At 39.4% G+C, this 22,032-nt stretch overlaps 1 protein-coding gene across 11 annotated transcripts in view; it reads right to left on the reverse strand.

The window, feature by feature from the left end:
- LOC102228431 (NLR family CARD domain-containing protein 3-like) overlaps positions 1–15,985 on the reverse strand; it is a 971,185-nt gene extending 955,200 nt beyond the window's left edge. For 9 of the 11 annotated variants that reach the window (XM_023329337.1, XM_023329348.1, XM_023329349.1 and 6 more), the window contains exons 1-5: positions 15,942–15,985; positions 12,010–12,149; positions 10,483–10,602; positions 8,459–8,610; positions 4,914–6,690 (exon numbers count right to left, since the gene is read on the reverse strand). In XM_023329337.1, coding sequence (XP_023185105.1) covers positions 4,914–6,690; positions 8,459–8,610; positions 10,483–10,602; positions 12,010–12,137 — 2,177 coding nt within the window. In that variant the 5' untranslated portion in view covers positions 12,138–12,149; positions 15,942–15,985. Of the gene's footprint in view, positions 1–423; positions 598–3,209; positions 3,396–4,913; positions 6,691–8,458; positions 8,611–10,482; positions 10,603–12,009; positions 12,150–15,941 lie in introns of all 11 variants that reach the window. The other 2 variants (XM_023329347.1, XM_023329346.1) reach the window with 2 other exon arrangements.
- Between the last annotated feature and the right edge of the window lie 6,047 nt (positions 15,986–22,032).

The following is a 22,032-nucleotide window of genomic DNA, read 5'->3' on the forward strand; positions in this document are numbered from 1 at the left end:
TGCTTCAATAAAGACCTGCTGACTTCAGAACCAGAACCAGAACCTGGTACTGGGTCATGTTGTGTTGGAGGATTTTAGTCAGTAAAATTCCAGGTTCTGATCAAAATGTTGAAGTCATTGATTATTGATTATTGATTTGTTCCTGTCAGATTTCAGGAAGTCACTTTTCTAGACTGGGTTGAATGACCTTTGACCTGCTTCACATGAGGGGGATTTCTACACACTGGGGGTCCGAATGCTGTCCTGTTCTGACCTCAGATCAGCAGGTCCAACTCAGTTACACAGAGGGACTAAATTAAACTCTGGATCCAAGTCCAGGAACAAACTCAGAAAATATTTATTAGAACAGAAGAAATTAATTTGATTTATGATCAATTATATATAATTATTCACAGAAATATCAATAATTATATAATTACATACCCCAATTTCTCCAGTCTGCAGCCTTCAGTCTGTAGAAAACCACAGAGCTCCTTCACTCCAGAACCTCCCAGGTTGGTTCTGTACAGGTACAGTTCTGTCAGATGGGTCGGGTTGGACTTCAGAGCTGAGAACAGAGAAGTCCAGCTGGTCTCTGATAAACTGCAGTCCTTCAATCTGAATAAAGAATAAAAGATGTGAGCTGAAGCCAACACGATGCAGGTTAAAACTGAAACATGAACAAATAAATAATAAAAATGTAGAAAATTAATTTCCCTGAATGTAAAAGAAACATGATGAACTGATTCTAACATCTGATCCAGTCAAACTGGTTTAAAGAGTCCAAACCAGCAGAACCAGAACATTTTATCATGACGTGTTTGAATATTTCAGTCGGGCCTTCAGTGGTTCTGGACTTGAATTAAAATGGACTTTCAGAACCAAACTGTGACATCACAGCATGAGGAAGGGTAGATTGGTGTGGGGGCTTTAATGAGCAGCTGGCCAAGTTAAGGAGGCAGGTGAGGTCAGAGGTCATACCGCTCAATAATTACAATATGGAGTCACAGTGAAATATTTACTGCCAGGCATCTGAGAAAGTCAAACATGCATTTTATAGAGATTCATCACATAGAGGAAACGATTTCAAACTTTTATTAGATAAAAGATGCTGAATGTAGTGAAAAATTATTTGGAATTGCTCATTAGCCATTTCCCAAATCAGAAACTAACTTCAGCTTTGTGTCTCTTTGCATAATATCCTCATCTGGGACAAATATAGACCGTACAAAACATTGTAAATCGTCCTCCATGTCTCTCATTTAGACTCCATCACCACTATCAGCGTTGCAGAAACTGTATAAACACTTTTCACCCAAAAAAGGAACTCAAGGTTTTTCAAAGTTTCTCAGGATCTCCAGAAACTAAGTCAGGATTGTTTCTTCCTCTCTCCATGTTCCCTGACTGGCTCTGTATTAGCTGACTGTTCTGTACCATCGTTTATCTACAGAGATTTTTTATGTTGCCAGTTTTTGTTAATCTATTAATAATGTTTTATTGCTAGTTTTATTTTAACTGCAGCTCATTGCTAAGTATAACAAATGTAAATGGGTTTATTTCAATCCTTCTAATTTTAAGTTTTTATATATACACAAACATATACAGTATATACTGTATATACACTGCTCAAAAAAATAAAGGGAACACTCAAATAACACATCCTAGATCTGAATGAAAGAAATATTCTCATTGAATACTTTGTTCTGTACAAAGTTGAATGTGCTGACAACAAAATCACACAAAAATCATCAATGGAAATCAAATTTATTAACCAATGGAGGCCTGGATTTGGAGCCACACACAAAATTAAAGTGAAATAACACTACACGCTGATCCAACTCTAATGTAATGTCCTTAAAACAAGTCAAAATGAGGCTCAGTATTGTGTGTGGCCTCCACGTGCCTGTATGACCTCCCTACAACGCCTGGGCATGCTCCTGATGAGGTGGCGGATGGTCTCCTGAGGGATCTCCTCCCAGACCTGGACTAAATAATCCACCAACTCCTGGACAGTCTGTGGTGCAACGTGACGTTGGTGGATGGAGCGAGACATGATGTCCCAGATGTGCTCAATCGGATTCAGGTCTGGGGAACGGGCTGGCCAATCCATAGCTTCAATGCCTTCATCTTGCAGGAACTGCTGACACACTCCAGCCACATGAGGTCTAGCATTGTCCTGCATTAGGAGGAACCCAGGGCCAACCGCACCAGCATATGGTCTCACAAGGGGTCTGAGGATCTCATCTCGGTACCTAATGGCAGTCAGGCTACCTCTGGTGAGCACATGGAGGGCTGTGCGGCCCTCCAAAGAAATGCCACCCCACACCATTACTGACCCACTGCCAAACCGGTCATGCTGAAGGATGTTGCAGGCAGCAGACCGCTCTCCATGCGTCTCCAGACTCTGTCACATGTGCTCAGTGTGAACCTGCTTTCATCTGTGAAGAGCACAAGGCACCAGTGGCGAATTTGCCAATCCTGGTGTTCTCTGGCAAATGCCAAGCGTCCTGCACGGTTTTGGGCTGTGAGCACAACCCCCATCTGTGGACGTCGGGCCCTCATACCATCCTCATGGAGTCGGTTTCTAACCGTTTGTGCAGACACATGCACATTTGTGGCCTGCTGGAGGTCATTTTGCAGGGCTCTGGCAGTGCTCCTCCTGTTCCTTCTTGCACAAAGGTAGCGGTCCTACTGCTGGGTTGTTGCCCTCCTATGGCCTCCTCCACGTCTCCTGGTGTACTGGCCTGTCTCCTGGTAGCGCCTCCAGCCTCTGGATACTACACTGACAGACACAGCAAACCTTCTTGCCACAGCTCGCATTGATGTGCCATCCTGGATGAGCTGCACTACCTGAGCCACTTGTGTGGGTTGTGGAGTCCGTCTCATGCTACCACGAGTGTAAAAGCACCACCAACATTCAAAACTGACCAAAACATCAGCCAGACAGCATAGGTACTGAGAAGTGGTCTGTGGTCCCAACTGCAGAACCGCTTCTTTATTGAGTGTGTCTTGCTAATTGCCAATAATTTCCACCTGTTGTCTATTCCATTTGCACAACAGCAGGTGAAATTGATTGTCAATCAGTGTTGCTTCCTAAGTGGACAGTTTGATTTTACAGAAGTTTGATTTACTTGGAGTTATATTGTGTTGTTTAAGTGTTCCCTTTATTTTTTTGAGCAGTGTATATATATATATATATATAGAGAGAGAGAGAGAGAAAACAAACAAACCTCAGTTCCTTCACTTTACTGACTGAACTCTCCAGGATCTCAAGCAGAGGCTTCATATCAGAGTCTCCAAACGTTTTTCCTGTCAGTTTGATCTGATTTATTTCCAGTTCAATCAGATCTGGGTCAGACTTCAGAGCCGAGGCCACAACTTCACATTCAGCCTTTCGGAGCTCACAGCCACCAAGTCTGTGATTAGAGAAGAAATAAAGTCAGTTCTAATTAAATCAATCTGGATCATAAACAAACTAAAATATGATAACAGTGACTGAACAGTATTGAACAGTCATCGTCTGATCTTCAATTTACTGAGTGCAGTAAATTGACCGGACGGTCAGGAATGAATCCAACTGCTCTGCTGAACGAGGCCTGCTGCTTCCAGCTGAGCTGTAATATCCACTCTCTCTAGAGAGGAAGAGGAGCAGGTTGAAGGTTGGCTGAGGAGGCGGATGTGGAGGAGGAAGAGGTGAGGATGATGAAGGAATAAAAAAGATCAACACTGGGAGAATGAAGTTATGTGAGGAGAAACAATGAGTAGAGATGAGGTGAGGATGGATGGATTAGAGGGAGGAACCAGATAAATCATCAACATCCTGCAGAGAATAAAAATACTGATTTGTGATTGGACACAATTGTTGACCAATCACTGGCAGAAATGTATTGTGTCTGTATTTCTAGACTGTTTTATGTAACATATCTGATGGATTAAAACATTATTTCCTGCTGGTTTCTGGCAGGAGGTAGAACAGGATGAAGATCTCCGAGTTCTGGATGGATCCGACAGAAGACTTGATCTGAGAGGAACCAGGAACAAACTTGTTGGAAGGGGGACACATGTCTCTGCAGTGGTCTGTCCATTGTCTCAGAGGAACAAAGGTTTGGATGTTAGAAGAAATTGTTGCTAAACTCCTAAAGAGCTGAAGACCAAAACAGAGCGTTTGGGTCCAGCAGCATTTTTCATGGTGAAGCAGTGAAAGTTCTCCAGTAACTAGAAGAGGCTGGGATGTCTAAAGAGTTGAAGCTCATGTCTCTCCAGGTCTTCATGGCTAACAGCTTCAACAAAAGCTGCAGATGAAGAGTTGATGAGGAAAATGGTTCCAGCTCTGGAAGCAGAGTTCTCAGAGCTTTGGGAGGATCTGACAGAAACTAGGACTTTTTCTGGAGCCAGACAACAATCACCACATTTTGCTCTCATTTACAAACTCAGAGGAAACTAGTGGGAGGAGGAAAAGTTGGTTCACTAAGTTTCTAATTAGTTTCCATGGCAACAAAAACAATGCTGGGGTTTATTTTGAAGTTTACACCAAACCTAAATAGTGATTTTATAAAAACAAAGATCCTAAAAAGTGAATTGTGGGCCAGCGACCAAATGAGTGGAGGTGAGTTAAAGTGTAAAATGTGTCTCTGACTGATTGGATTTTTCAGAGAAAGAAGAGATTTCTTTAGAGTTCTGAAGGTTTTCTATTTATTTCAATCTGAGAACTGATAAGCAGTGGAATATTTTTAACATGATCAAAATGTCTAAAAACCAAAAGTTGCAGCACTGCTGTCCTGGATGAGCTGAATGTTTAGATGTTTGAATGGTTAGAAGGAGATGAAGGAAGTAATTGAAGGCCAAAAATTCCTCCAGAAACAACTTGAAGAAGAAGAAACAGGAGGACAATAGAGCTGAATCAGCATTCACATGATGAAAACATCTGGACCCACCGAGCCTTTCTGCAGTTCCTCACAGCTGGAACCAGTCTCAGTCGTCCATCTGGCGATGTGTTGTACTTCTCCAGGTCCAAGTTATCCAGAACCTTCTCTGACATCTGCAGCATGAAGGCCAGAGCTGAACAGTCAGTCACTGAGAGCTGCTTCCCTGAAACCAGCAGCCGTTGGATCTCCTGATAAAATGAGACGTCGTTCATCTCCACCAGACAGTAGAAGATGTTGATTCTTCTGTCAGTAGAGATTCTATCAGTGTTCATCTCCTTCAGGTTGGTGATGATTCTCTGGATGGTTTCTGGACTGTTCTCTGTCTGACCCAGCAGATCTTCTAAGAGTCTCTGGTTGGACTCCACAGTGAGACCATGAAGGAAGCGGACAAACAGGTCCAGGTGGCCATTTTCACTGCTGAGGGATTTCTTCATGACTTTCTCCATGAAGTCCTCCAGAGACGTTTCATTGCATTCTTCTTCCAGGAACCTCCTGATCACCTCTGACTTCCTGCTGGTGAAACAGTGGAGCATGTAGACTGCAGCCAGAAACTCCTGGATGCTCAGATGAACAAAGCAGTAAACTGGTTTCTGGAAGATCACACTCTCTCTTTTGAAGATCTCTGTACAAACTCCTGAGTACACCGAGGCCTCTGTGACATCCAGACCACACTGCTCCAGGTCTTCTTGATAGAACATGATGTTTCCTTTCTCTAGATGTTCAAACGCCAGCCTCCCCAGTTTCAGAAGATCTTCCCTGTCAGCCTCCATCAGCTCCTGTGACCTTGTCTCATGTCCTCCATGGTACTTGTTCTTCCTCTTTGTCTGGACCAGCAGGAAGTGTGAGTACATGTCAGTCATGGTTTTGGGCAGCTCTCCTCTCTGCTCTGAGGTCAACATGTTCTCCAGAACTGTAGCAGTGATCCAGCAGAAGACTGGGATTCCACACATGATGTGGAGGCTCCTGCAGGTCTTGACGTGGGAGATGATTCTGCTGGACAGCTTTTCATCACTGAACCTCTTCCTGAAGTATTCCTCCTTCTGGGTGTCGGTGAAGCCTCGTACTTCTGTTACCCTGGTAACACATGAAGGAGGGATCTGATTGGCCGCTGCAGGTCGGGAAGTTATCCAGATGAGAGCCGAGGGAAGCAGGTTCCCCTTGATGAGGTTTGTCAGCAGAACGTTGACTGATGATTTCTGGGTGACGTCAGAAACCAGCTGACTGTTGTTGAAGTCCAGTGAAAATCTGCTTTCATCCAGACCGTCAAAGATGAAGAGAAGTTTGCATTTAACCAGCTGCTCTGCTGGGAGCTTCTGGAGTGTTGGATGGAAAACATGGAGCAGCGTGAGAAGACTGTGCTGCTCATCTCTGATCAAGTTCAGCTCCCGGAAAGAAAACAGAACCACCACACTGACATCTTGGTTCTCTAATCCATCAGCCCAGTCCAGAGTGAACTTCTGCACTGAGAAGGTTTTTCCAACACCAGCAACGCCATTGGTCAGAACAACTCTGATGGCTCCATGTTGATCAGGGAAAGCTTTAAAGATGTCGTGGCATCTGATTGCAGAAACATGGAGGTTCTGAAACTTGGAAGCTCTCTCCAGCTGCTTCACCTCATGCTGGGTGTTAACCTCGTCACTCTGTCCCTCTGTGATGTAGAGATCAGTGTAGATCCTGTTGAGGAGGGTTCTACTTCCTGTTTCATCACTTCCCTCAGTCACACATTCACATCTACTCCTCAGACTGATCTTATGTTCCTCTAGAACCTCCTGCAGACCAACATCTGCTGAAACACAGAAGACAACTGTAGTAAAAAACATGATTCAGTGATAAAGTTGGAACAAAACCATCAGGCTCATTGAATGCAGGAGTTTTCAGTAACATCAACTCTTCTTATCATTGTCCTTATAGACACAGAAAAATGTTTCCTCCCTGCATTTTCCAGCCTATATGAAAGAAATCTGGAGAAAAAGCTTTAATCTGCCAAAGAAATGACACATTACATCAATAATGTTCACATTTAAAATGACTTTTCTCAGTCAGAGACTGGATTGGATTCTTTAAAGAACAATTACAGACTGGAAATTGTTGGATCAATCTGATTTGGAGTGATAGGCTGGGATGTATTAATAACCACAGACCAGAGAAAACATTTAGACTGCTGGTTTATTATTTGGTAAAGAATAAAGCAAAATAAACACAAAGTTCAGCAACATAAAAAACATAAAAACATTTGATTGTTTTCTTTTAGTTTTTTCAGCTATAAATCCCTCATATTTGTTTTATTTACAGTTGTGTATTAAAAGAAAACTATTATCTCAACTTACGTATTTTTTCTATTAAAGTTAAAGTTGCTGCTGTTGATTCATTGGGATGTAAAGTTTTATCTTTCAAATCTATTTCAGCTCTCAGTGTTTGAAACATTTTAACACCATAAAAAAGCAACAAAAAACACCTTTCTCAAAACAAGTTTAAAAATATAGAAAATCTATATGGAAATTGAAAAATATTCAAGAAATATGGACTTTAAACAAGCTTCTATATCTTCCTGAGACTTTATCTCAAAATCACTTTCTAATGAGCAGAGTTTAAATCACTTTCTGCTTAGTGAAATCCACCATGTCCTCCCTTTTCATAGAGAGACATGGTGACCGTGGTCCAGATACATTAAAAGGGTTGAAATCAAACCTGTATTGAAGCTTCACAAATCGAAGCTTTAATGCAGCTTCGTTTAGGGAAAGAAAAAAAACTACAAACTTGGTTTTAGATATTCTGACCTGAATAATCTACACCATGATTGAAGTCTACATATTTTACTTTTTGAAGTAGATCACATTAAAGATGCTCAAAGTAGCGAGAAATTACATGGAATTGTCCTTTAGTCATTTCCCAAATTAGAAACTCCAATTTTCCAGCAGAACCTTAAAGGCCTGGTGTAATAACCAATAAAAGTAGAACAAAAATCATTTTCAGCAAGGTCAGATTAACCATATTGGCAGCTGGGCAATTTGCTGACCTATAACTTTTGCCGCCTCTCTGTTATTGTTTTATTATACACTTTATTTCTGTTATGCTAAATGTAACATTAATATCAACCAAAACCCGATTGCTGCTCTCCTTAGCCATCCTCTCTGCTATTTCATTCCCCTTAACCTCATAATGTGCTGAAACACAAATAAAATTATCTGTAAGAATCATCAAATTGATTCTATGAAGTGTTTGTTTTATTTAAAGCTGATGACATGTTATGCTGCAACATGACCCTTCAGAGTAAGAGTCTTCACTTATAATTTTAAAAACAAACAAAATAAAAAGTTAAATTTGTACATTTATCTTGTGGCCATTTTTTGAACAGGCTCAAATTAAATGAGGACTTTATTAAGCCCAGTTACCTGGACATAAGTTCCAGTTACACCAGCTGGAAAAACACAGATTGAAACAACTGACCACAAAAAGACTTTTAAACCTTAAATTTCCAAATCTCAACTAAAGACGTGGATCTGGTTCCACAGAGACGATAGAAGGAAGCTCTGATTGGAGATGTTCAGTCTCACCTGGAGCACAGCTGCTCTGATTGGCTGTCAGCAGTCCAGATCCTGTTCTGGGTTGTTTCCCACACTGGGGGCAGCTGGTACAGACCGGATCCATCAGAACATTCTGACCCAAAGCACAGCAGGATGGATGCTCCTCCTCACCAAAGCTGCTCCTGTGAAGACATTTCTTCATCACTGAAATAGTTCACTAGCAACAGGCTGGAGCTGAAGATGTTCATGAAGGTCCACCACAAACTATAACTGGTATCAATAATGATACCAGATATAAAACAATTGTGTTTGTCCATCTGAATCTGTTCTGGGACAATAATCATTATTCTGTCTGAGCCAGAATAGAAAACTGATCCATCAGAGGCTGAAAAAACAAAAACTGACTCTAATCTGGATTCCTGTGGAGAAAATTGGATCCTTCTTTAATGGTGGAACACCAGTAAACACGACTCAGCCCCAGTTTGCATTGATCTGAGCTCTTTATAAAGAGCTTTATACTGTGGCAGAGCATTATGTGGACATGCTAGCAGAGCTAACAACAAGTCATCTAAAGTTCATGTTTTTATTAGTCATATAAAGTTGGGTCGACTAAATCTGACTTCATGATGATCCTTTGGACTTTGGTTCTGTTCACTTTGTTGTTGTTTTTTGTCCTGATTTATTGTTTGCAGTTGTAGTCTTTAGTTACAGTCCATTTTCATTGAGCCCAGTTCCTGTTTTATTCAGGTGGTCTGGTTCCTTTTATGGACTTGGTTCTGATTTTCATCTGATTCTGCTCGTCTCGCCTGTTTCTGGGTTCCTTTGTCACCAAAAGCATTAAAATCAGGTTCTGTTCAGCCAGCCTGGTTTGTCTGAATAGAACCTAAAATCAAGGTGTTAAAAATCAAATAGATTATTAAATTAACCAATCTCTACAGTCCAATGTTAATCTTCACATTTTAACATCTGAAAACATCTGGATTTATTGGTGAATTTACAGAAGAGATCAGAGTTTAGAACCGGTACCAAGGACCACAAAGTTGACCCAAATGTCAGAATGATTATAAATAAATTGTTTTATTCAGATGTTGCACTGAGGGTTAGCTGTTAATAAAACATTTATACGAAGACATTTTTGGCACTAATGGCTGATATTTAACAGTAATTTAACAGATATGAGGATGGAGAGAGGAGAGGAAAATATGAAGCAAATGGTCTGAGACAGGAATCAAACCCACAACCTTCATATCAAGGATTAACCGCACCACCACCATTCACTCTAAAACATTTATTATGTATTAAACAAAGAGTCACTAAATAAATTAGAGGCACAGAGAGCCTGAAGGTATTTCTCTTCAATAATTATCTATATTTACTGAACTCCAAGCAGTTCATAATAATCACAGTGTGTTCAGTGATTTTGTGATAACCAATAATTTCCTGATATATTGATCTGATTAATCTAAAGCCGAGTTTCTTGGTAAATCAGTTTTCTTTGTTCCAGTTTATGGTGGATGGTTGATGTGGATCAAACTGACATTTATTTAGTGAATTCAGCCTGACAGTCGGTCTGGGACATAATTATGTTTTCTGACATTTAATATCTGAGCCTTTTAGGAGATTATTTCACTTGTTATGAGGAAAATGTTAGAGTTTAATCATACTTTAGTCTCCAGTCTGACCCTTAACCTTCTGTCTGCAGCTGGTTGGTGTCAGTGAAATGAGCGCTGTGATTGGCTGAATGTGATGGTGGAACAGGAAGTGCTTGTGCTTCTATAAATGTCCCATCATCACCGTTATTGTTCCCACTCCCACAGACACCAGACCTCTGTGGAACCTGGAAGCTGCTGCAGCTTCAGAAACACAAAGAAAATATTCAGTTTTTCCTCCACAGTTGGTTCTGGTCTCTTAAAGCCCAGTTTAGGTCACTATTAAACTTAAATGGTTTAAATTATATTTGTTGTCTTCCTGCATCAGTTTTTAATCAGAATCAAAGTTAAACCCTCATTGGTCTCTTCAGAGTCACATCCACCAGTTAGAAACTGGTTTCTTACTCTGGTTCTGATGGTCCAGGTTCAGTACTGAACTCGGGAGGTTTTCGTTTGGAGGCATCACTCCTCATGGATGGACAGCTGGATCCTGGAGGTTCTGCTCTCCATCTGTGGTTCTGCCCTCTGAAACACAAACATGTTGTTATTCAGATCATCAATCAGTGAGAAACTCTGAGATAAAAACCAGAGAAGAAGATCTGAACACAAACTGCTGCAGAAAAGCAGAAGGTTTAAAGCTCCAGAGTGAAACATTCAGACTGATCTGTTGGGTCAAACTCCACATTTTCTCCAGAACTGGTTCTACTGGTCTGGGTCACATGGGTCAAAGCAGAACCTGCAGGACAACAGGCTCATATCCCAGTTTGATGGAGCTGATCAGATCATATTTCTAGGAATTATTCCACAAAGTTCTTCTATAGTATCCATTAATAGAACTACAAAGCCCAGAATGCACTGCACAGCATCGCAGTGCTGCCATCTAGTGGTAGAAGGTGGAGAGCAGAGGATCAGGGGTCTCAAGTATAAACCGGCGCCATATTTTATGCACAAGTTGGCATATATATAAATTAACTTTGCGTCAAAGTTTTCGTAAATATATGCAAACTTTTTCCCTGGCGTGAAAATGTGCAGCTGCCACGCAAACTTTTTCTGTGAACAATATCAAAGTACAAAAGCGTGAAAACTCACTTAAATACACTGAAATCTGACTCCATACAGTTACTTTTTTGATCAGAGATCATATTGATCTGCTGGAAAATGTTGATGATGGTTTATTAGCGTTTAGATTTCCCAGACTGATTTCTGAGCAAAATCTAAAGAAGGAGCCGTAAAATAAGTAATTATTATTGTTATAAATACTTATACTGGTACAAACAAGAATGCTGCCATGGTTACTACTTCATGTGGTGGCAGACTTCTGGGTATTTATATTAATTTCCAAATGTATTTATGGGTGGAAACAGGGCGGATCAGCAGCTTTGCTCTATTTCCCTCAAATAGTTATGTATAAGTTGCCCAACCACGTCCATGGCACGGTTTTATACATCCGGGTTTTTTTGTGCGCCGCACTTCTCTAAATTTGTCCGTACGCCAAGTTTTAGCGTGAAAACTGCAAACTCTTTTATGAATGAGGCCCCTGAACCCAAGAATCAACCAGGAGGCAAAACCTCAGAACCAGGAGACCAGCCCAGTCCTCTACAGCCGCGTTGACCTTTGACCTTTCTGTGTGGAGCTGCTGAGGCTCAGTGGGCGTGGCCAGGTCGTCAGCCTACCTGGATCAACTGGACCCAGTGTTCCCAGTATATAATTGGAGTCGTTGCTCCTCACATTGTTGGTTGTTTTTGTTTTCATCATTGATTCATTCAGACTTTCATTCAAACTCTACTTGTTTACTGACCAACATCTTCCATGTTTATGTAGCTTTAAGTTAATTTAAATTAAAACTTGTTACTTTTTATTCAAACACTGAGTTCAACCAGTTAATATCACTTATATTTTATCTCATGAATCCATTAGAAACTGGTTTCTTACTTTGGTTCTGATGGTCCAGGTTCAGTACTGAACTCCGGAGGTTTTCGTTTGGAGTCATCACTCCTCATGGACGGACAGCTGGATCCTGGAGGTTCTGCTCTGTTCTTCTTTAGATCCAGATCTTCCATCTTCTGGACATCCTGAGAGAGAAACCAGAACCAGTCAGTCCCAGTGATCCAGTAACTGTCCCGTGGAGCAGAAAGCTGGTTCCCATCATAGACTCAGAGGATCAGAGGAACCTGATTCCAGCACAACTTCAGAGATTTCTGAGAATTAAACACCTTTTAAAGTCAGGTGGGTTTTGTCTTAATAAATCTGGAATTTTGACATCAAACTTCTTGGTCTTTCAATCAGCAACAAAGAGCTTCTGCCAAAAACAAAACAAGAAAACATGAACCAGTAGAAAACACCAAGTACTTCATTGGTTCCAGTCTGACTAAAGAACAGGGATTTCTCTGTGTCAACAGGTAACTTCTCATTGGAACGACAGAAATCACCTGTGGGGTTATTTCAAGGTTCAATCCTGGGGCCCCTCCTATCCTTAATAATGTCCTGCTTGGTCAGGTTATAACAAAATAATCAGATTATTTACCAAGACTAAATGACACATAGCTCTACATTATGATGTCACCAGGTGACTCTGAACCATCCAATCACTGAACACACCCTTAGAATAGATAAATATCTGGATTTACCAAAACCTTCTCCAGCTGAACACAAACAAAACGGAAGTTATGTTTGAACCTACAGAGGAAAGATCTAGAGTCAATGCACAGCTTCAGTTATTACAGCTGGAAACTAGAGATAAGAGATTCTGACCTTCACAATCACATAAATCAGAACGCTGCTGCTGGCGTTCTGACTAAAACCAGAAAGATAGATCACATCACCCAGTTCTAAACTCCTTCCATTGAGAGAATAGACTTTAAAATACTGTTGTTAGTTTATAAATTACTGAACGGCTTAAAGATCTGCTGGTGTTGTATCAACCTTCCAGACTTCTCAGGTCTTCTGGTTCTGGTTCTGCTCTGCATCCCCAGAACCAGAACCAAACACAGAGAAGCAGCATTCAGCTTCTATGCACCACAAATCTGGAACAAACTTCCAGAAAACGGCAGAACAGCTGAAATCAAGACTAAAAACCATTAGCCTGTTTAGAGTTGCCTTTAAAACATAATAACTAGAAAATAAAGTAACTCTTTTCTGGATTACAACTTTTTATAACTTTTCTTTATTTTTCCACTATAATGTAATGTTGCTTTTTTGTTTATTATGTAAAACTTTAAACTGCCCAGTTGCTGTAATGTCTTATGCTAATAAACTTGATAACTTTGAGTCGTCCACTCCTCCATGATGCCGTTTCCAGGTCTGAACTGGATCCTGATCCAGGTCTGTAGAAACATCCAGACTGAGGTCAGATGTAGTGAATGAAGGAGTGAACATTTCCTATGAAGCAGTGAAGTGTTGGTCCTGAACTCAGCGGCTTGTTGCCATGTTGGAGCGGCTCCTGTTAGAGAGCAGCGGTTCTGGAACCGTTCAGGTCCAGATCTGGTTTAGAGGAAGATGTTCTGCTGAGAGTCAGAACCTCAGAGACCAGATCATGAAGAAGAACCAGTAAAAACTTCAGGCTGAACATCAGCATCACCTGAGGAGCAGACCAGCAGCTGTTACCATGGCAACAGTAACATGACTTCACAGCAGAACCTCAGAGGACACAAACTGGACCAGTTAACCCAGAACCGGCTGCAGTTCAGCAGGTCCATTAAAACCTTCAGTTTGTATCTGAGCTGCTGTTTCTGGAACGTTCTGACTTCACCTTCAGATGGACGAAAGAGTTCACTCAGTTTCTGATCCAAACATCGGGTCACAGCAGGCAGGAAGAAGAACCGTCTGATCAGAGAGAAAGAACCAAAACCAAAACTCCTGACTCTGAGCTTCCATCTTTAATCCAAACATCTGGATCAGAACACTGCCTTCTCCTTTATTATCAGACTATTGTTGACTTTATTTTTATTTCTGCTCTGTCCTGTTCCTGATCACTGACCTCCATCTTGTGTTTTCAGTCAGTCTGGGAGGAACAGGGAGTGGTGACTGAGCTCAGAGCTACAGAATCAGTACCAACAGGTCCATCCAGATTCCAGCAGACAGAACAAACATTAACCTTCCTGCTCGTCTGTCTCAGCCACTAAACATTTCTGGTATTTTTTATTTACCTGATCAACTTCCTCCAGAAAACGTTTGCTGTGAATCTGCAGCATAAAATGAACTGATTGAACTGATTCAACGACATTCATGTTTGTTTTCCTCCTGCTTTGTTTGGTGGAATCAGAAAGTTTGCTGGAAACACAATCCAACATGGCCAGACATCGTTCTAGAACGGAGAAATTAAAACCTGTTAAACTATAACTTGTTGGTTATTGTTTACTGCCACAATGTTTTCTGAGGTTTTGACTAATATACGAGTTTTCTAGAGATAATTCAACATTAAAAAGAGCAACAAGAATCCTCCATGATGCTGGGTTCAGAAATCAGAGAAATCCACTGTTTTTAAAAACCTAAATACTCAAAATTTGGACATTTAGTTGGCTTCAAAACTCTACAAATATTAAATAAAGCAAAACCAAGTTCACTACTGGAAAACATTCAGTGAAAGAGAAGGAGAAACAATTTAAGAGGAAAATGAATCTAAGAAACAATTATCTGGAGCTGAAATGAAACAAATGTTTGTTAGAAAGTGTGGAGCAGATTTATGGAAATGAAAGCCTGAACTGAATTACATCAATTAAAAAAATCTAAAACTCAATACATTTAAACAATATGCTGTCTCATAACATGTACACCTAAATATATTGTAACAGAATAAATTATTTTTAGCATAATTCACTGTATTTTGCACAAATTATTTGTAAGAAAGGAAAGTTTTGCTACAGCCTGCTCCCTCTGAGCAACTTTTCTTTCTTCTTTATTCATTCATGTGTGTGTGTGTGTGTGTGTGTGGGTGTGTGTGTGTGTGTGTGTGTGGGTGTGTGTGTGTGTGTGTGTTATAAAGAGAGAGAGAGGTGGGTAGTAACTACTTACAGTTACTCTGTTACTTGAGTTACTTTTTAAAAATAGCATTTCAGGAGTATTTTTATGATGCTGTACTTTGTACTTTTATCTAGAAGTATCTGATGTTGAAGTAATGCGACTCTTGAGAATAATTTCTGGCTGATCTGCCCTCCTTTGCCCTTCATTTCATTTCTCCAGTCTGAAAACAACCAGAAACACTGACCGAGCTCAGAGCTTCAGAACCAGGACCAACGGGTCGGTCCAGATTCCAGCAACAGAACAAATGTTTACCTGCTGCTCTAAAGGGGCGGGGCTTAAACAACTGGTTCTGAACTGCAGTCCTGATGAGGAAGTTGCAGACATGAATCATAATCAGAGACCCACTGGTGTCCCAGTCTGTTACTGGGAGAGTGTACTGCAGGAATGCTCTAATGATGCCTCTTGTGATGTCATCAGAGGCTCGTTATGAAACAACTGAACAGAAATACGGAGCAGGACGTGTTGCTCTGCAGGAGACAAACTAGAATTTATTCAGAAAGCTGAGCCAGAATCTACAGTTTCATCCTGGAAACCAGTTTTTAATGATTCAGCTCAATTCTTCCTCTAAAACCAGATGTGAGTCTCTGAGGTCAGAGGTTTCTGGCATCAGGAGGAAGAGCAGCAGAACCAGTAAAGATACTGGAACCAGTTCAACTCAGCAACAGGAAACTGCAGCTTTAAAAGAGTTTGTTGGTTCTGATCAGCAGGAAACCAGAACCCGACCAGAACCACAGCTCCATGAAGCCAGCAGCTTGGTTCTGAAGGAGAACCGGGCCGAGTTCTGGTTCTGGTTCCTCCACAGAGAGAAAACCCAGAGAGGAAAACAAGAAGAAGTGAAAACTCACCTGATCCAGACTCTGCTCTGCTGCTAAATGGAGTCTGAACTGGTTAGTCCTGATCCTGATCCATACCTGAGGCTCCGCCCCCTTCCAGGTAACTTTAAGCATAGAAGCACCTTAGGCTCCTCCCCCTTTCAGGTGACAATAAACACCTTTATTTTCATGTTTTCCTTTGTATGAGTTGAGCTGTAAAACTTTAGGTCAGATTTGAACTTTTTCAGGTTTTTCTCAGTTTTCTGCTCATTTCCAGCCAACATTTTATTGCAGGAAATCATTTCAGGAAGGAACCAGAAGATTCAGGAGTCTGGGAGATGAGACTGTAACCGACCTGAACACTGAGGCCCCAGAGCGCCCCCTGCAGGATCTGCTGCACCATCTCCGTTTCCAGCAGCAAATCAATCATCTGTTGGTCCAGACAGAAAAGCTGAAGCTGTCAGTGAAGCAGATCTGAAGTTGAGCAGCAGAAACCCAGAAGAACTGGAAGCATCAGCAGGAGATGAACTGGACCTCTAGGATCACTGATGCTGCAGCTGAGGAAGAGGAGGACGATGAAGGTGAAGCTGCCATCCTCACACTTCCTGTTTATCAACCCAAGAAAGCAGAAAACCTGCAGAAAATCAGCTGAAGAAGAACCACGAGGAGCTGGAGACGTCCTGCGCCCTCTAGTGGCTGATTGGACTACTGCACTGGGAGAACTGGACCTTGATGCTACTGCAGCTCAGCGGCTGGTTTCTCTCTGAATGGACCAATCAGAACCAAACAGGAAGTAGATTCAGCTCTGAGACAACTATTTACAACTACATACTTACACACATGTACAACATTTTAGTGTTTCTAAACACTTTTATTTAGAAAACATAAAAAACTATCAGCAGTTTTCAGAGGAAAGTTTTAAAACATTAAAACTTAACCTTTGAAATCAAACCATATAATTGTTTACTAAAATATTTCTTCATTGCTCCTGTAACAATAAAACTTAATAAATATCTTGTGTTTTCATTAGACCTTTATATCAGTGTTTTCAGAGTCCAGGTGTCATTTATTAGAGAAACTCAACATCTGCTTTATTATAAATACATTTTCTTTCTAGTTTGCTTTTTTAAAAAACACTTAAATAAAAAAATTAAAAACAGTGATATCTAACATTTTATTTCTTGACTGTCTGGTTGTCGATTCTCAGTTGGAGAAAAAACAAAACAAAACAAAAAATATATCATTGACAAATATTTAACATTTTCTATTGTAAATTTCTACAAATAAAAAGTTTGCATCTGCCCTTGTGATGGACAGGCCATACAACATTATTATTATATGAGTCCCTGAGTCTTTCTCATTTGGGCCATCAATGAATTTCTAGGAGACAAAATGAAACATTTGGGTTTATTTGACTCCAGAACTTCAACCTCGAGGTAAAGAAAACAAAGGAGTCAGTTAATTAAACTGATAACATCCATTAGAACAATGAGGCAAATCCTTTGTTTTGTGCCTTTGTTACAAGCTCTCATCCATGCTGTTACATTCATTACTTGGTTGGTGTTTTTGTACATTCATGGACAGAAATATGTCGTTTTTCTGTAGTTCAGTGGGACTTTGATCAGGGGATTGTTGGACAAGGTGTTGAAACCTGGAGATAAAATAGTTTAAAGTAGGTTTGATTCATTTTTCATCAGGATGTTTTAAGAGGTTATGAAGAGCTTTAAAAACCCAACCTACTGCAGAGATGAGATATTATCCCACTTTCTCAGTCAGGAGAACATCTGATTGGCTGGTCAGTGTCCTGCTGGTTCTCTCTTATCTCTACCTGCTGTAGAAATGAACTGATTCATCTAATTCATCTAGGAGGGGTGGAAGTGTGTCATTAAAGAGAGAAATAGGAAAAAACTGCTTTTTATGATGGAATAGTTAACAATACAGGGTTTATAATTACCTGACTGATATGAAAATGCATATTTCACCAAATGCTAAATAATAAATAATAGCACTTCAAATTGGACCCATATGGTCAGGATAACAATCGGGCCCCAGATGGTATTTACCACAGATTAAGAAACTGACTGTGGGTTTAATGTAGAACAACTCAAATTACATTTATTTGGCCTGAAATATCAGTTCTGCATTCTGGTTTAAACAGCAAAATATTCTTAGAAAAACATGGAGCAGGTTTGTTTCAACTTTAAAAATAAATTTGTTGCATAATTTGGAATATTTCTTCCTACAGTAATCACTGTGTGTGAAGTATCTGGTGTTGGATCATGAAAAACGTCAGTCTCTCCAGAACCAGGAGACTCTTTGTGTCTTGAAAGCCTCTCATCGGTCAGGAAAGGTCCAGAGAGCCGAGAGACACGGAGGGACTCGGAGCAGCAACACTTACCTCTGTTAACAAGTCAACAAGTTATTTCCATCCTGCGGCTCAAAATGGACGCTGTTCTGTAGGAGACCAAAGTTGGTTTCAATTTCTTTTTTCACAGAAAGTCACACTTGTGTTTTCTTCAGCGTCTAGAATCAAAGTTTAATTCATCTGAATAAATATTAACAGTTCAATTTGAGTTTACAGAGTGAAACAAAACTAGAATAAAGATAGAAAACTTTAACTATTTCTGTTTTGCTGTTGGTGATTTGAAGCTGAGCAGCTTTTTTCATGGATTCAGCAGAAAACCAGCAGAACAAACTATTTTTGTTTTTGATGGTGGATTATGAGCGCTCACTGCCCTCTGGTGGTGAACTATCGTAACTACAGGTATTCCTATTCATGTTGACTCAACCAGATCATTTGTTTAACTTAATTTGTTCTCATTTTCACTTTTATCAGTTCAAATAAAATCAACTTAAATTAATGTTGTTAAAGAGCCACTACAGGGTTAATAAATGGAAAAGAAAATTAAACTTACTTCAGAAAAATCTTCTCAAAAAGATAAACTGTCGGTAAATATGAGAATCAAAGCCTGAAAAATATAAACAATGAAAATGTGATTGTGATAAAATCCAACCCGCTGAGATCAGAACATTGAGCAGGATGAAAATATCTAATGGAGAAAAATTAAATATATAAAGTTAAAGTTTAAAAATGTTACTAGTTAATATTACTTAGTTAATTGTATGACTGAATTAATCTGTGAATAAATTTATTAATCATAAAATAATATTATGTTGATGCTGTTAATTTAATTTAAATACGTTTATCTGTTTGACATGACTATCTAGGAATAGGAAAATTATATAGTGGTGGTTGAAAACCTCAGCAGTTTAATTTGGTGCTTTTGAATAAACATTTCAGGGAGGAAAAAGAAAAACTAAAACATTATTTAATATGAAAGCGAACCGAGAATATTAACTCGTTTCTGTAGCTTTTAATGTGAAAGTACCTACCGGAAGTGAATATGGCGTGTAAATTCTCTAGCTTATTAGAGAAGCTGTAGTTACCATCTGAGTTCACTAGAGGGCAATAACCGCCCTGCTCTGAGAGAAGTTCAGTTTGCTTCTTCTGCATCAATCTTCTGAATGTTTCCAGGATAATTTAATCGATCATAAATATTCTCCTAACTTCTAACCGCAAAATCAGCGTCTAAACCAGAGTTGTAGAGCTTCGTTTCAGCTCTGATGGAGCCAAAGCTCCTCTGAAGCTGCTGCCAGAGTCTGTTAGCATCGTTAGCTCCGTTAAGAGTCTCTGCGGCTGTTTTCAACTCCGTGGAGCTGCTTCTAGTTCATACTGACCGATAAAACACTGATTGTATGTTAAAGTAGGCAGAAGAGTTAATATTAACATTAAATTATTCATTTTAATAATAATATTTATAATGAGTGATATAAACGTGATCAACTTAGAAGTCAGAAACCAGCTGCAGCTCTACAAACTCACCTCTAGATTCAGAACGGGATATTTCCGCCCTCTGGTGGCCATAGTGGGAACTACAGTCCTGATAATGCTGCATTATTTACATTTAATATCCACTTCTCCACTTTATATAGAGAAAAACTAACAATCTTCCTCAGTTATATCCACCGTTTTCCAAATCAAATATTATTTTGAAATATTTTAAACCACTGCTCGATGTTATATTTGTAATAAAGAGTTTTAAATCATAAAAGATAGCTGATGTGTTAAACATTTTACAGGAAGTTTTGTGACTCTAATTTAATAGCATTAACATATGCTGACTTGATAAAAGTGAAGATTAAAACAAAGATAAACAAAACATCCGGCTGAAAAATGTACTTCAAGAATGTCTGTAGTTACAACAGTTCACCACCAGAGGGCAGTAAGAACTCACTCAACCATCATAAAACTGATCAACTTTATACTTTTCACGAAACAGTTTCTAATAACTATATTGACTTAATTCTGTAGACAGTAATCTGCAGAATCAGGATAAAATAATTCAAAACGCAAAGTAAATAACAGCTACTTAGAAATAGTAACGGCAGGTGGAAATGTAGTTACCTACACAAAAAAAAAACGTTAAATTTTATTTAGTTAAAATTCTTACAAAAATATTAACTGTGGGTAATTTTGAGAATCAAAGTCTGGAAAAACTATAAACATTACGAAAAACATATTTATTAGTGATAAAAGTCAACCAGCTGAGATTTGAGCAGAATAAAACCATCTAAAGGGAAGAAACAAATAAATAATATTAAAATTAAAAACTTAACGAAGCTTTTAAAAATATTTGAGCACTGTAGTAAACAGAAGATTATTTAAATTTTTAGGTTTGTTTTTAACAAGTTACTCACTCTGTACTGCCCTCCTGTGGTGACACACTGTAACTACACACTAAAATCATTCAGACGAGCTTAATGATAAAATTGAATAATGATAAAACTTTGATCGATTATTAGTGAACTGAAGAACAGGCGCTGCTGTCCAGCATCAGAGTTTAGATCCGCAGCTGCTGATAATCAGCTTGTATGTAAAACAAGCTGCTGCTGGAGTCTGTTAGCATCGTTAGCATAGTTAGCTCCGCTCAGAGTCTCTGCGGCTGTTTTCATCTCTGTGGAGCTGCTTCTAGTTCACACTGACAGAGAAAACATTGACATGAACCCAGGAGAAGAATCTGTCTTCATTTATCTCACTGGGAACCAGTTATCCCGCTGGTTTGAAGCTGGAAACCAGTTAGCTTCCGCGCTAAACACTCGCCTCATTCCTAGCAGCGAGTCCTTTTTATTTATTTTATTGGTAACCATGACTACCACTAACCAGTATGAATTGGGGACCTGAGCAATGTGTTCCGTCCCTCTGGTGGCGAAACTTGGTAATTACAACTACAATAAAGTTGGAAAAAATACAAATACGTTTCCTGTGCGGTCTTTCAAAATAAAACACCAGGATGTAAAATAACTACTGTTATAGTTGGAAGCAGCTTAACTAAGAAACTTGGAGGAAAAACAATATCGATTAATTAAATGATTGTCATGTATTTTATTTAAGCATCTTCAGTCTAAATAATGCAAAAATAAGCTGCTGCCTTAAATTAGAAGCTTAAAAAATTATCAGATCAACTGAAATGCATGTTTCTGATTTTATTAAAAGAAACTGTCAAACAAAAGATACAAGCTTAAAATATATGAGTACAATAAGCTAAATAGCATGGAGGATTAAATAAAGTAGTTACTATAATTACTATACAAAACTTAATTACTTAAATATATTTAGAATGACTATTAGACAGACAGATTTTTTTTTTCAGATAAGTGATGGATGTTCCTGAAAACTGCTTTAAGATCAGAGTTTCTGTAGGACATCCAGTTCTAAACTGGTTAAACTGGTTTCTGTGATGGAAGCTGAAGTTTCTCTGCAGTTTCCAGTAAAGCATCTTTTTATCTGTGGAGCTTTGAGGAACATTTTCATGTCAGCAGAAGGAAGAAGCAGCAGAGAAAAGAGGTTTGAAGTGTCTTTCATGGCTTCAAAGCTGAACTGAAAATGATTCCCATGTTTCCAGTCTCAGACCATTTCTGGTTCCAGGATGAAAATGAATCAGAGAGAAAAAAGATCAACTTTCCAGTTGAATCCAGTTCAGATCAAAACTCCATGAAGCCTCTAAATGGAGCCCAGTTTGAATTGGATCTTTATTGATCCAAAGAGACAAACAATATCAGACAC

This window comes from Xiphophorus maculatus, chromosome 24 (genome assembly GCF_002775205.1).
Source record: "Xiphophorus maculatus strain JP 163 A chromosome 24, X_maculatus-5.0-male, whole genome shotgun sequence".
Classification (NCBI taxonomy): Eukaryota; Metazoa; Chordata; class Actinopteri; order Cyprinodontiformes; family Poeciliidae; genus Xiphophorus; species Xiphophorus maculatus.